The 13,445-nt window shown below is 32.9% G+C and overlaps 1 protein-coding gene across 1 annotated transcript; it reads right to left on the minus strand.

Moving 5' to 3' along the window:
* Nucleotides 1–6,659: 6,659 nt before the first annotated feature.
* LOC144565538 (wax ester synthase/diacylglycerol acyltransferase 4-like) lies at nucleotides 6,660–11,641 on the minus strand. Its single transcript, XM_078315661.1, has 6 exons — nucleotides 11,412–11,641; nucleotides 10,375–10,582; nucleotides 8,707–9,059; nucleotides 7,791–8,144; nucleotides 7,420–7,557; nucleotides 6,660–6,873 (listed from the first exon to the last, which is right to left on the minus strand). Exons 1-6 carry the CDS (start codon nucleotides 11,604–11,606, stop codon nucleotides 6,736–6,738), a joined length of 1,386 nt encoding a protein of 461 aa, XP_078171787.1. The 5' UTR covers nucleotides 11,607–11,641; the 3' UTR covers nucleotides 6,660–6,735.
* Between the last annotated feature and the right edge of the window lie 1,804 nt (nucleotides 11,642–13,445).

The following is a 13,445-nucleotide window of genomic DNA, read 5'->3' on the forward strand; positions in this document are numbered from 1 at the left end:
GAAGTTGGGCTCAACGGGATAAACGGGGTGTTTCGGATAAGGATTTTGAGGTACAGGGAGATCAGAGAAGAAAAATCTAGATATAGAATTAGTTTTTTGTTTTTTATAATTAGTTAATTGACCATCAAGAGTATCCATGTTTTTACAAAGTGGGTAGAAACTGTCCACGTCAGCACCAACAAGGCACAAGGATATGCTCAGATCTTATACCATTGAGAAATGTAAAATCCTTCAATGTTCAACCGTTGCAAACTTTATCCCCACAGATGGAAGCTCATAAAGATGTGGTCCATTATTGCTGTAAGCTGTATCTTTCAAGCAGGTCACAAGGAAACCAGTAGAAAAAGATTGAACACTTCCTTCAGGATCCAATGCTACTAAGTGACCAACAATTAATGGATGGTCCACCACCAGGTTTCACACAGCTCACACCAATCAAGGTTTTCACAATACTTTGCAGACAGAATGCGATATGTGTCCCAGAAAAAAAGCAAGAAGATATCCCAAAGTATTAATGCAAGAGGTTTTTGTTACAGTCTTCAAATTAAATTGTGGAAACACTTAGTTTTCTTCAATTTAATTTGAAATAAAAAACACAACCTAAGTGTTTCCACAACAGAGGGATTTACAAGGCCAGATATGATATTTTTGTAGTTGTCTTTAACCTAATGCGCTTCTTAAATAAACTTGTTCAGACTATTAAAATTAAACAAATTAAGAGCATAACATTAGTTATTTTTTCTCAAGGCTCAAGGAAAGTTTGACATAAATTACCCTAATATGCTTCATGGGGGTATTAATACTAGTACGGCACATATTCATTCATTAATCTAAATTTCAGATCAAATTGCAAAAAAAAAAAAAAAAAAAAAAGGGAAGAGCCTCAAAACTACAGTTGAAGTTTCCGATTCATTTTTTTATTTCTGGTTCTTTACCATACTTTTTCTTAAACATTATTTATGTAAATGTTATTCATGTAACTAATAATATGTGATGTAATTGTAATTATTTTTTATATATTAGTAAATGTAGTGTTGTAATGTTTATATTTGAAATTTAGTTTAGGTTTTTTTTTTTGTATTTAGATATAGGGTTTAATTTGAATTCAGATCTAGAGTTTGATTTGAATTCATATATAGAGTTTCATGTGATTTTCTTTTTACAAAATATTATTGAATTATACATGGCTTTTTATTAGAAATCGTGTAGGATGTGTTTTTTATACACAATTTTACTTTAAAAATCGTGTATGATATCTTTTGGCGTAAAAATCAGCAAAAAAAATATGAATTATACACTATTTTTAATAAAAAGAGAAATTTAAATATATTGTCGAGGAGGGATTATTTCTATGAACAGGGTTCAAATGCTTCGTATCTTTCATGCTTCACTCATACCTCGCATTTTTATTTCCATTTTCAAATTCCAAACTTTCAATCCGAAACGTTTAAAATGATTCAAATATTAGAATGTGTTCAAAGAGTAAATTTATATGTTTTAAAAAAATATATTATTTTATTAAATAAATAAAGAATCACTTCTTTTTTTTGGATGGTCTATAATTTTCTAAAAAAAATTATATTATCGACATGCGTATGTTTCTTCAAAAAGCTCACCTCTCTACAAAAAATTGAAAGAATTCTTATTTCCGACATGTGTATTTAAACTTTTTATAGAAAAAAAGGAAGATATTCTTCTGAAAAAAAGACATATTATCTTATATATTTTTAATGAAGTACCGGAAAAATAAAGACCAGTTATAGAAAATCGATCTGTGGATTATTACACTAAAGCAAGTGTTAATTAAGAGCATATCACAATAATTTATAACCAGAAATTTAAATTAAATAATACAAATTTTTTAATCCGAAATTTAAATAACACAATACAAATCTGAGTGATAGGTTGGTGCCAACGGGGTGTTTGGGATAAAAGTGAAGTACAGAAAGCATCTATCATTATTTAGAAATTGGTTGGTTGTTTGAGTTTAGTAGGTTTGAATTTAAGTTATAGTTGTGATTATGATTGAGGCTATGGTACTATTTATAGCATATTGGTCCGCTAAATTTTCAAATTTTAAATAGTTCATTTTAATTATTCAACAGGGTCTCTATAAAAAAAATATACTTGCATACTAAATTTTATATTTTTTAGTTTGCTTTTTAATATTTTTTAGATAGGTAGCTAGAAAATCATTACTTTGATAGGTCTAGAATTTTTAGATCATGTGAGTTTCTACCTATCTAAGAAAATTGCAACAAATACAAAACTCGAACTACAAATACATTTTCATGCAGAGATAATTAATGTTAAATGTTTCTATCAAATGTGTGACCTCTAAAAATTAAAATATTGATAAATAGTATAAACCAATCCTCGCTATACATAATACTATAGCCTCACTTTATTATTATTCATAATTAATTAATTACATATAAAATTGTAAGATTTAATTTTTTTATTAGAATGGGGTCACTGCGAAATTCGAGATGGATCCATTCAGGTTCATTGGCAAGAAATCGGATTGGATACGGCCGATTCCAATTCAGAACGATCGATTCCGATCTGGATCGGCCGCTTTTTCCTTCCATGGTTAAACCATCAATTTAAATATTTTAACTTTTTAGACCAATATTAATATAAGATGACGTAAAGCAGAAAAATTATTGATATTTTCTCTCTCCTACGTAAAAAAGGACATTACCACATTACATATATGCTTGTTAATCATGGATTGGTACCAATTTCAAGTTTTTATATATTATCCATCATGACCTTTTGTTTTTAGTTGAATTTACAAAAATGCAGGACTAGGTTGTTTTTACCCCGAAGTTTAAAAACGAGCTGACTTATTTTTCAAGGCTTTTATGGGCCGATTTTGAGCTAGTCATGAACTACGAGTTCTTTTGTCACCCTTATTAAATATTTGTTATTTAATGAATAACAGTGATTTTCAAAAATTATAAACAAATAGTGAAATTTTACAAAAAGAATATGAAATTTGGTATCTAAACACATTTTAATATGAAGATAATGTTGAAAAGTTGACATCAATTATTCGAACTTTAAAAATGAATACAACCTCTTTATCGATCTCCTTTTCAGAGGGAGTATCAATTTCTGGTGGTTAGGTCCAATCGATTGATCTCTCGTTCTCTTTCTTATTTTCAAGGAATATCTTCTCGGATCGATCTCTGTGGGTAGGTCCAATCAGATTGAAATAGAAGAGAGAAATGAAAAGCGAAGAAATGGATCAGAGAAAATAGCAAGAGGGGGGGCTAAGTGAAGCATAAATTTGGTTACCGTAAAAGGAAAGTGGAGAAAATAACGGTTAGAGAAAATTGGAAAAAAAATTCAGTTGAACTAGTAGGGAGCGCGCTCAGGTATGATGGCTCAGAAGGCTAGAACATTTCCCTTAAATAAAATTTATATCTTAGTCAAAACAAACTAATTAATTGTGCAACACCAACTAATTGAGAAGTTAAGCTCATAATTTTTGCCGACATATCCAAAATCTTGCAAAATTTAGCATGCCGCAAAATTTTGTGTATAATTCACTAATCACACATAATTATAGAATAAAGTGCCTTATCAGCTGTACCACAAACCGTTGCACCTTGTTTATGTGCATCTAACAAGTAGGTTAAGGCATCCTCCGTTATAACCTCACCTGGAATAAGCAATGGAATACCAGGTGGATATGTGCAAATTAATTCTTTTTCTTTTTCTTTTTTTTTTGAAAACATAACAGAAGCTGTCATGTGCATTGTATAGAAAGTGGAGAGTACAAAATTATTACAACCAAGTGTCCATGGGATCCCGACCCATTGCACAGTACCATGCCAGAAGTGACTACGTACATATCAGGTACTTCATTTAATTTTTCGTTGACTCCTTGTTGTTGCTCCTTTATTATATCTGATTTTCTTCTCTGTAGTCTGTAGTGGGGTTTTTAGTCTTTTCCTGTTGGCTGATTGTTGTTTTTGATAATGAAATTGCATTATTGCTTACAATCTCTCTTAATTATGGGCTATTCTTGAAGGTGGTAATCTGTCTTAATTGTCAGAGGAAGGATCAATCTCTGTTGGTTAGGTCCAATCGATTGATCTCTCGTTCTCTCTCTCATTTTCAGGGAATATCTTCTCCGATCGTTCTCTATCGATCGATGTCTTTCAGTTAGGTCCAATCGGATTGAAAGAGAAGAGGGAGAAATGGAAAGCAGAGAAAATAATGGTCTGATAAAATTGGAAAGTTTCTTCGATTGATCTAGTAGGGGACGCATTCGGGTATGATGGCTTGGGAGACAAGAATATTTTCCTTAAATAAAATTTGTATCTTACTCAAAATAAACTAATTTTGTGCATAATTCACTTATCACACAATTATAGAATAAAGTGCCTTATCAGCTGCACCACTGACTGTACGTTTCACCTTGTTTCGAGCATCATACAAATAGGTTAAGGCATCCTCTGTTATAACCTCACCTGGAATAAGCAATGGAATACCAGGCTGAAATGTGCAAATTAATTCACCACATTTCTCGCCAATGCTATCTTCTATGCTCACTCTCCTCTTCTCAGCAAAGAATGCATCTCTAGGAGTCAATTCCATTTGACTAATCACAAATTTAATGCAGAATATCCACAGATTGGTTGGATTTGAGCCGTGAAGTATACTCCCCTTCTGCAAAATTGAACCATTACTCTTATCGCACATATCAATTAATACTTAAACCTTGTTTTTTCTTTGCATGATTGCAAATTTGCAATGTTGGGATTTTAAGTATAAAACCCGTCTACTTATATTTCTATTATTGTTGCTGTTGTGAAAATGGTGAGTTGTTTTGTGTGAATATACAACATAGAGTGAGCTTAAATAAAAATTTGTTAATCTTTCTGATGTGTTATTGCAATATTGTGAATATATATATGTAAATAGGTTATTACAATTACTAGAGATATATCTCTTATATATGATCTTTTAACAAACTCATCTTAGGAAACATATGCAGACTAATTTACTAATTTTTGTAGCTATTTTTTATATTCTACAAATGATAATGTGTATTTTTGTTAATGTGGCCATCTGGTTTTATTAGAAAAGCACAGGGGAACCAGCAGAATTTGAAGATCCGAGGTTAGCAAACGACCATAAATGTGCAAGAGAATGCTGAGGAAAGCATGTTCTCACTTTATTTCATTATAATTTGTAGAAGGGTGAATATCCAGTATTTGTCACTGTTATGAATTAATAGTGAATATTGATTGGCTTTATATGTGCATGGTTTCAGCATAGTTCAAAAAATCGGAATCGGAATCGGAATCGGAATCGGATTTTTGACCGCCTAGTTAAAATCGGATAAATCGGCCGGAATCGGAAAATCGGTTCGGTAAATCGGATTTTTTTGGCAGAAGCCTTGTTTTGTAGCCAAAAAGTAGGAAAAAATTGATAAAAAAACTATGTTAATTAAGATAATATTACACTCACATGCATAATGTAATGAGCATCACATGCAAGAAAAAACAAATTGAACACTAGTCATGCTACTGCTGAGGGCCTTTCATTAAAAAAAAAAGAATGAGGGCCTTTCATTAAAAAAAAGATATATACATATTAAGTTCTGAATAAGAAAAACATCAAGGGCCTATTTAAAAAAGTGCCAAATATTAGTACTTCTTCGGTGTTCATCTTCTCCTCCTGCACGACTTGGTGTTCTTCTCCCCCTTCTCACCACGGTGGCAAAAATCAACGCCTTTCGAAAAATCAAGTCTTCGGCGCACGGTGTTCTTCTCCTCCTACACGACTTCGGTGTTCTTCTCCGGTTCTCCCCCTTCTCACCACGGTGGCAAAAATCAGCGCCTTCTCAGTTCTCCATGGTTCGAAAAATCAAGCTCAAATGGCGCGTCTTCAGTGCCTTCTCCCCCTTTCGGGCTACCTTCTCCTCCTGCACGCCTTCTCCCCCTTTCGGGCTGCCTTCTTCTTCTCTGAATCGACACAGAGGTGGATTCAAATGGCGCGATTTTCTCTGAATCGGCACAGAGGTTAGTCAAATTGAAATTTTTTTGCTTTAAATCGTTTGAATCGGTTCAAATCGGTGTAAATCGGACCAAAAATCGGAAAATCGCGATTTTTTCACTGTTCATCCGCTTTTTTTGAAAAAAATCGCACCAACTTGAGAATCGGGCAAAAATCGGGTCGGTCCAGTCCGATTCCGAGTTGAATCGGCCGATTTTTCGAACTATGGGTTTCAGGATGGTATTTTGAATTTAATAATTGGCGTTACGTTCTGTGTGTTAATTCAAGCCCTTGTGTTTTTGCACGGGTCTATGCCTATTAGACAAGCCCGATAACTTCAGCCTGTTTCACCAAAAGCGGGCCTGGCCAGATGGATGAACCGCCAAAAGGGAAAATATAAAAGAAAAGAAAAGAAAACGAAGAACAAAATTCCTGCACAGCTTGAATTTGAACTGTTTATCAATAAGAATTTATTGGTTCCACGCAGCTTGAATTTGCATTCTCCATTCTATTTAAGGAGGAGAAGTTAACCCATAATAACATATATTTGTAATATTGTGCTAAATTTAAACAGGCTTCTTCTTCTTTTCTTGTGCTAAATTTGTGCTAAATTTAACCCATAATATTTGTAATATTGTGCTAAATTTGTGAAAATATATATTGCTAAATTTATAATTTGATCAAGGCATTGCAGTTTTTAAATTCATTAATGGGATTTGCTCATCCAGCTGCTTCTAATATCCTTTGGAATGACTTCTTCATGCATGAAACCAGAAGTGGTGAATTTATAAAACCTCTTTCAGTTGTCATGACAACCTTCAATTTTCCCATGTAACTCACAATAGTGACAGCAAGACTCTGTAACAAACATAAAACAACAACAAAGGATGTGTCAGTTTTCTTTTTGTTCTGGAATTAAAGAACTGTCACACATAATTTTTGTAAAGCTTTGTTCCATTTCTTCAAAATATTAATGCATAAAATAATAAAATAAACTGATCTCAAATTCGGGAACCGAAATGAAATTTTGGAATCAACCTTGCCCAACCCTTTATATTTCTGCTGCCTTCATTTCCTTTCTTTTCAATCTTAAGATTCAGTTGAGATGTGAGAAATAAGACGACAGAAGGAAAATCAACTGGAAACGAAAGAATCTAAAGGAAAAAAATAGAAATAGCTTCCAAAAGAAGAAAAAAGAGAGAAATAACAACGAGGGAAGAACGGAACCAGACCATTATCAATATCATTTCAATACTGTCTGAAACTGGTACATACCAGAATAATTTATGTAAATTTTTTCTGAAACAACTATTTTTGTAGTAAAATGACAAAAAAAGGAGCTTAATAAATAGTTCCTAAAAGAAGATATCAGTTTAGTGTACTTTCTAAGGTGTATTTTCTTACTTGGGGGTTTCCTGCCAGAAAGAAATGGAAACTCTTAATTGGGTGGTTCGCTATCATCATCTGCTCGGTGGGTCCAGCCAAATTTGAGATTAGCAAGCTTGTGTTCTTTAAAGTGGCATGTAAATACTTAGATGTTTCCTGGTTATAGAAAAGAAGAAAACAAATGTATGACACAAGAAAAATTAAAGAAGTCTGATTATGGCTTCATCAGAAAAGACTACAGGCCAGCGAAACAAATATGTCGATTGAGTCAATAAGGAATAATAACAATAGTTGAAGATATTTGGTTCCAAAATAATTTCCAAACTTCAATTACACTTTTCCTTCTTTTTTTGTTGACATGGTTGTATGAATTATGAGGGGTTAATTACCTCTGCACCTCGTAATTTTGTCATAGCTTCAAGAAAAATTCCTGTGATAAATACACCGAGGGAGTTCTTCTTTGTTTTAACTATTTTTCTGGCAGTTGTAACAAAGTAGAGCGGGCCAACCTCTGCTATGTTTTTGCATATAGGCACTGGTATATGGAGAAAAGCAAAATGGTTTCCCCATGGAGCACTAGTCTCTGGCTTATTCATCTCTTGAACTGTCTGGTAGGCTCTCAGGATCCTGGTATTGAGTAATACTAGTGCTGTCACATCTATCGCATTTGCGTTATGGCCGCAACTTTGCATATACAGATTTATGCCATAGAAGATCACACCACAGATGACGTCATTTATCGTCTGTGATAAATATAACAACACGTGCAAATACTTAATTATCAAATATCATTCTTTAGCTAAGCTGAACAAACATTATCTCTACTGTGAGTTGGGCTATCGTGTTTTCAGAAGTAAAGATGTGGTTTTACTTCCCGATTATATTTTCATGTTCAAAGTTCAAGCGGTCAATGAAATATCATCTCCATATTAAAATGTGCTTGTAGACTAAATTTTATATATATTTTTTTAATTTAGTTTTACTATTTTTCTAGAAATTTTGTAAATCACTATTTTTCCAGAAAATTCTGGACCACAAAAAAACAGTGATTTAAAAAAATCCAAATAAAATAGTACAAATTTTAAAAAATATATATATATATGCAATTTGGTCATGGAGCACATTTTATTTGGACCTTGAAATCACAAAATATTTGCGGAAAGTAAAACAAGGTCTTTACTTCCCAATGCACTGTAGCCCAACTCTTCTTTTATTATATATGTATATGAAGTAAGGTAAAACTTTGCATGTATCGATAACTTAAGTATGTTTCACTAATTACTAGAAAGCCAACTTTGAACTTACCCCGCCAATCTTACTTTTGATCAGTTTGATATCACCCAAGTCAAACTCCACATTGGAGATGCACACTGGCCGAAATTCAACACCGATTTCACCCGATCTTATTGGTGTAATAGAATCAGCCCCCAATGTGCTTTTCCAAAAGCTCCAACCAAATTCAGTGACAGAGTTTAGACCTGTCAACAAGATTCTCTTTGCATTGTTCAAGAAAGAATTTTTGCGCATCTCCACTGCATTAATGGGCGGGAAAGTGAGAGGTCGAGAGGGATCATCGGCTCTTTGAACACAGGAGAATAAAGAACTCATCAGACTAAAACCGTCACCGAGTGAGTGATGGATTCTAAACACAATGCATCCTACAATGACATAAATGATATAATATTATAAATACGACTATTAGTTGTATTAATAATGATGAATAATACTACCCTTCTGCAAGACTATTATGCATTTTAATTAGGTTTTACTGATTTTTAATTCCTGATTAGGTATTTTGTGTAGTTTGTTATCTCAGAGATCGTATTTATCTGTTTTTGTATGAACATTTGAGTTCCATAATGGAATTGATGGTATCCCCACTTTATAATATATCTATATCTATATCTATATCTATATATATATTCTTAACGATGTATTGTTAAAAGAGGAGGGTTCAAATAAATTCATTTGTTGTGCTATCATGCCTCTACGTTTTTAATATTTTAATAACAAAAACTCTAAAAATTTTATATAGAAAAAACTATTAGAAATAATCTATATTATTTCTCTATATGCACATAAATAATTATCATTTTTCAATTTTTTATATTTAAATCAACATGTTAAAAACACATTAAAAAATTATCCACATTATGTGTATACTTTTGCAAGTTCTTGATATCAATAAAAACAAAGTAGAAATGTCATAATATTTTACATGTGCATTGAGAAAATGATATAGATCATATATAATTGTTTTATTTTAATAGTTGAGATTTAATTTGAAGTTATTTAAGTTTTAAAAATAAAGACATGATGGAGGGTCAAAAGTGGAGGCATTTGAACGCTCTGAGTGACTCTATGGTACTATGCATATTACGATTTGGCCCGTAATATTGCTCAATATTTGACTTTTCAAAATTCTAACGGTCGATCCAAACCATTCATCTTGTTCTCCATATTAATATGTGTTTGGAGACCAAATTTTACATTTTTTGAAATTTTTTTACTATTTTTTTAGATTTATTGAAAATCACTGTTTTTGGATGGTTCAGAATTTTCAGATCAAGTGATTTTCTAAATATCTAAAAAAATAGTAAAAAAATTTCAAAAAATGTAAAATTTGGTCTCCAAACACATATTAATATGGATAACAAGATGAACTGTTCGGATCGACCGTTAGAATTTTGAAAAGTCAAATATTGGGCCGTAACACGGACCAACCCGTGATATGCATAGTACCATAGACTCACTCGAACGCTCTTGTTAAAATTAAAGTTAGTGAGAGATGTTCTTAGTATATCAGGAACTGTAAAAAACACAGATTAGAGAATGAAGAATATAGGTCCACACAAAAACTGTTCTTCCTAAAGTTTCCTGTACCTCCTTTCTATGTGGACAAATGATTGTCTTGTACTTGAAAGTCGAGCACATAATAATTATGAAAATTAATAATAAGCTTTGCTACAATACCATATGAAGTTTTGGTTGGATACTTGATTATGTGAATGTCCCACAATGGTTGAGATTCAGGAAGGTGACTTGATGCAATTTGCGACAAGTAGTCGTGCACATACTCGTCGTAGTACTCGACATTTGGAGGGAAAGTGGGGACTTTGACATGGTCATCTAAATTGACTTTCACCTTTCTCCATCTAAAGATGCCTTTATCATCTTTAACCTATAAACCACAAAGAATATTTTTTTAATTTGATGGCCATATATACATGAGTTAATAATTTTAATTTCATAAAACAAATAGCTAACATCTTCTTTTGCAGAAGTCCCCTGAATTCAATAATAAAACTAATAGATATCGAATCGACTTCAAAGGACGAAACCGTTCAACCCGATATACATCATTAATTGTGTGTTTACATGACAATTTTTTAATTTATTTAGTATCAAGTCAAGCGTCAAATATGACAGTCTTTAATTTTATTTTAATACATTAATTTTTCAACATTTTAACCGCTTGACTTGGTATAACTCGAAAAAAAATATAAATTTTGCATGTAAACGCATCAGTCATACAGTAAATAGATTTCAACGATTTTTTTTCGTCATTTGAAGTCTATCCAATAAATTTTGGAGTCCGGTTAGTATGATATCAGTGTCATATGACACCAACTCCAAAACTTATTTAATAGACTTCAAATGAGAAATTCAAACCATTCAAACCGATTTATTTTATGAGTGATGCGTTTACATGCAAATTTTTTATTTTTTCCGAGTTCTTTTAGTATCATGTCAAGTGGTCAAAAATGTTGAAAAATTTTGTATGAAAAATTATAAATTTTGTATGTAAACTATAAATTTTAAATGACACAGATGTATTTTTTTTTTACTATTATCAACAACAACAACAATAATAATAAAAAAAAAATCCAGGTATTGTTACAGTAAATAAAATGAGATAACATCGTTGTATGAATATCTCAAGTCATATATATCTGGTAATGTTCTAGCAAACTTCGGTAACATATTAGCATCAATTAGAGAAAAAGGACCATTAGAGAAGAGAAGCGTGGGTTGATGGGCAGGAAGAGCATTTCAATAGTTTCCATGGCCAACCAGTCATCAATCGGTATCTCCGTTTCGAGCACCGCTATGATATTCAATGAAAGCACTGAGCTGTTGAGATACTGCCCTGTGGGACTCACCGGAGGTTCCTCATCCCAATTAAAACCATTTTTGAAGTTCATCCTCTGTCCTCTCTATCTCTCTCCCTCCAAGAGTATTTTTTGCACTCTTTTTTCTTACTGAAATGGTAGTCGTTGAGCATATTTATAGGCTACCGACCAACAAGAAGCACACATAGGGTGCAATTAATTCTAAATGTGCTCTGCATACCAGTTAAAATGTTGAAATTCAGCACCGAATTAAGGCCCGAGCCCATTAGCTTACTCTATAATATTTTTTAAAAAGAAAAGCCAACGAACATATCAAAGTCGGTATAAAATATAATTCACTATTAATCATTTAGAAACAATATGTATTATCTATAACTTACCTTAGCCGATATTAGAGACATATAAATAGGAGATTTAGTGTCAGTGAATGAGTGTGAGATAGTTGTGTAAGGTTTTGTATAGTACGCCTCTTGAAGTTATAAATAAACTTAATATTCAACAAGTGGTATCAAAGCGGGTTAGGTTTTGTTGGCTACAGTGGGTTAGTTTTTGTTGGCTACAGTGGGTTAGTTTTTGTTGGCTAGAAGGTTCATGTAACTTGTGATTCTGTTGCTTTGTCGAAGGTTCTGCTGACTAGGAGGTTTTGTAACCAGTGAGTCTGTCATTGTGTCGAAATGTCAGTCTTGATCAGTGGCATGAGTGGTCTAATTGAGAAGTTATAATTATAATTGTAGAGACTGGTGTACTTGTATTAATTCATATCTGTAGGTTCATGACATGTTGGAGATTGTGGGTGGTGATGAGATCAAACTGCCACCGAATTTGATCAGAGCTTACAAGAAGTGGAAAGTGAAGGCTAGCCGATCGTCAGGGATGGATGCAGGATTTCTATCAGGGGGACACAAAATGAGTTCAAATAGCTTATTGGGTTCAAACTTATTAACTAACTAGGTACTAGATAAAAAAACAATCAACATATTAAAAACTATAAATTTAGTATACTCTTACATAATAAAAACAACAAAATACATTTTACATATTAAAAAACAACAAAGTTGGTCCAAACCTGTAAGTTGCTATAGAATTTCTATAAAAACAATAAAATTTGTCATTAACGATACTTTTGAACTAGCCTGGCAGGCTTTCTAGTTTTAGGGAAGGGCAAACTGGTACCGGACTCATATTTTTCCATTAAATTTCAAAATCCAGGGGGGCAATTGCCCCGTGGCTCACCCTGCTGAGCGTTATTCGTGTTGAAGGCTACAGTGGATAAGAGTCTATTGTCTCACATTGTAGATGTGGAGAGACTAAAAAAGGCATGGGATGTCTTTGCTGCATTGTTTTCAAGGATGGACACAAGTCAGCTGCAACTACTCGATAGAGAGCTGACTCCCAAGGTAACATGGTTGTAAGTGAGTATTTTCTTAAAGTGTTAAGATTACACTCGGTTCCAGCATAATGTGGAGATCAAGCCGAATCCTCTAGAAGATTACACTTGGATTTCAAAGATCTTCATGATTTTATGACTTTTAACGACATCGACGTCTCTATTATCCAAGTCTGGACGATGTGAGTTGTTCTTTGTTACCGGGTTGGACTCTAAATGCAAATTAAGTTCCTAAATGCGAAAACTTACATGAGTTGTTTTTACCAGGAATTTTGAAAATCATTTTGACAATAATTTGGACTTTTCTTAAACCAATTTTGCTTCACTCCACAAACTGACCACTCAAACTTCTCATCCTGAGATGCTTTGAAATTTGTAAAGACTAATTACTCGAATTTATCAATATTCATTCTTTATCTGAAGCTATACCCTCGTTTTGTGGTGATTTTTACAAGTTCAACCCCCCAAGCTTGGAACAAGCTTAGGTCAGAAAGTCGCGGACTTAGTGTGTTGATATATGCAAA

Source organism: Carex rostrata, chromosome 1, assembly GCF_964058835.1.
Source record: "Carex rostrata chromosome 1, lpCarRost1.2, whole genome shotgun sequence".
Taxonomy (NCBI): domain Eukaryota; kingdom Viridiplantae; phylum Streptophyta; class Magnoliopsida; order Poales; family Cyperaceae; genus Carex; species Carex rostrata.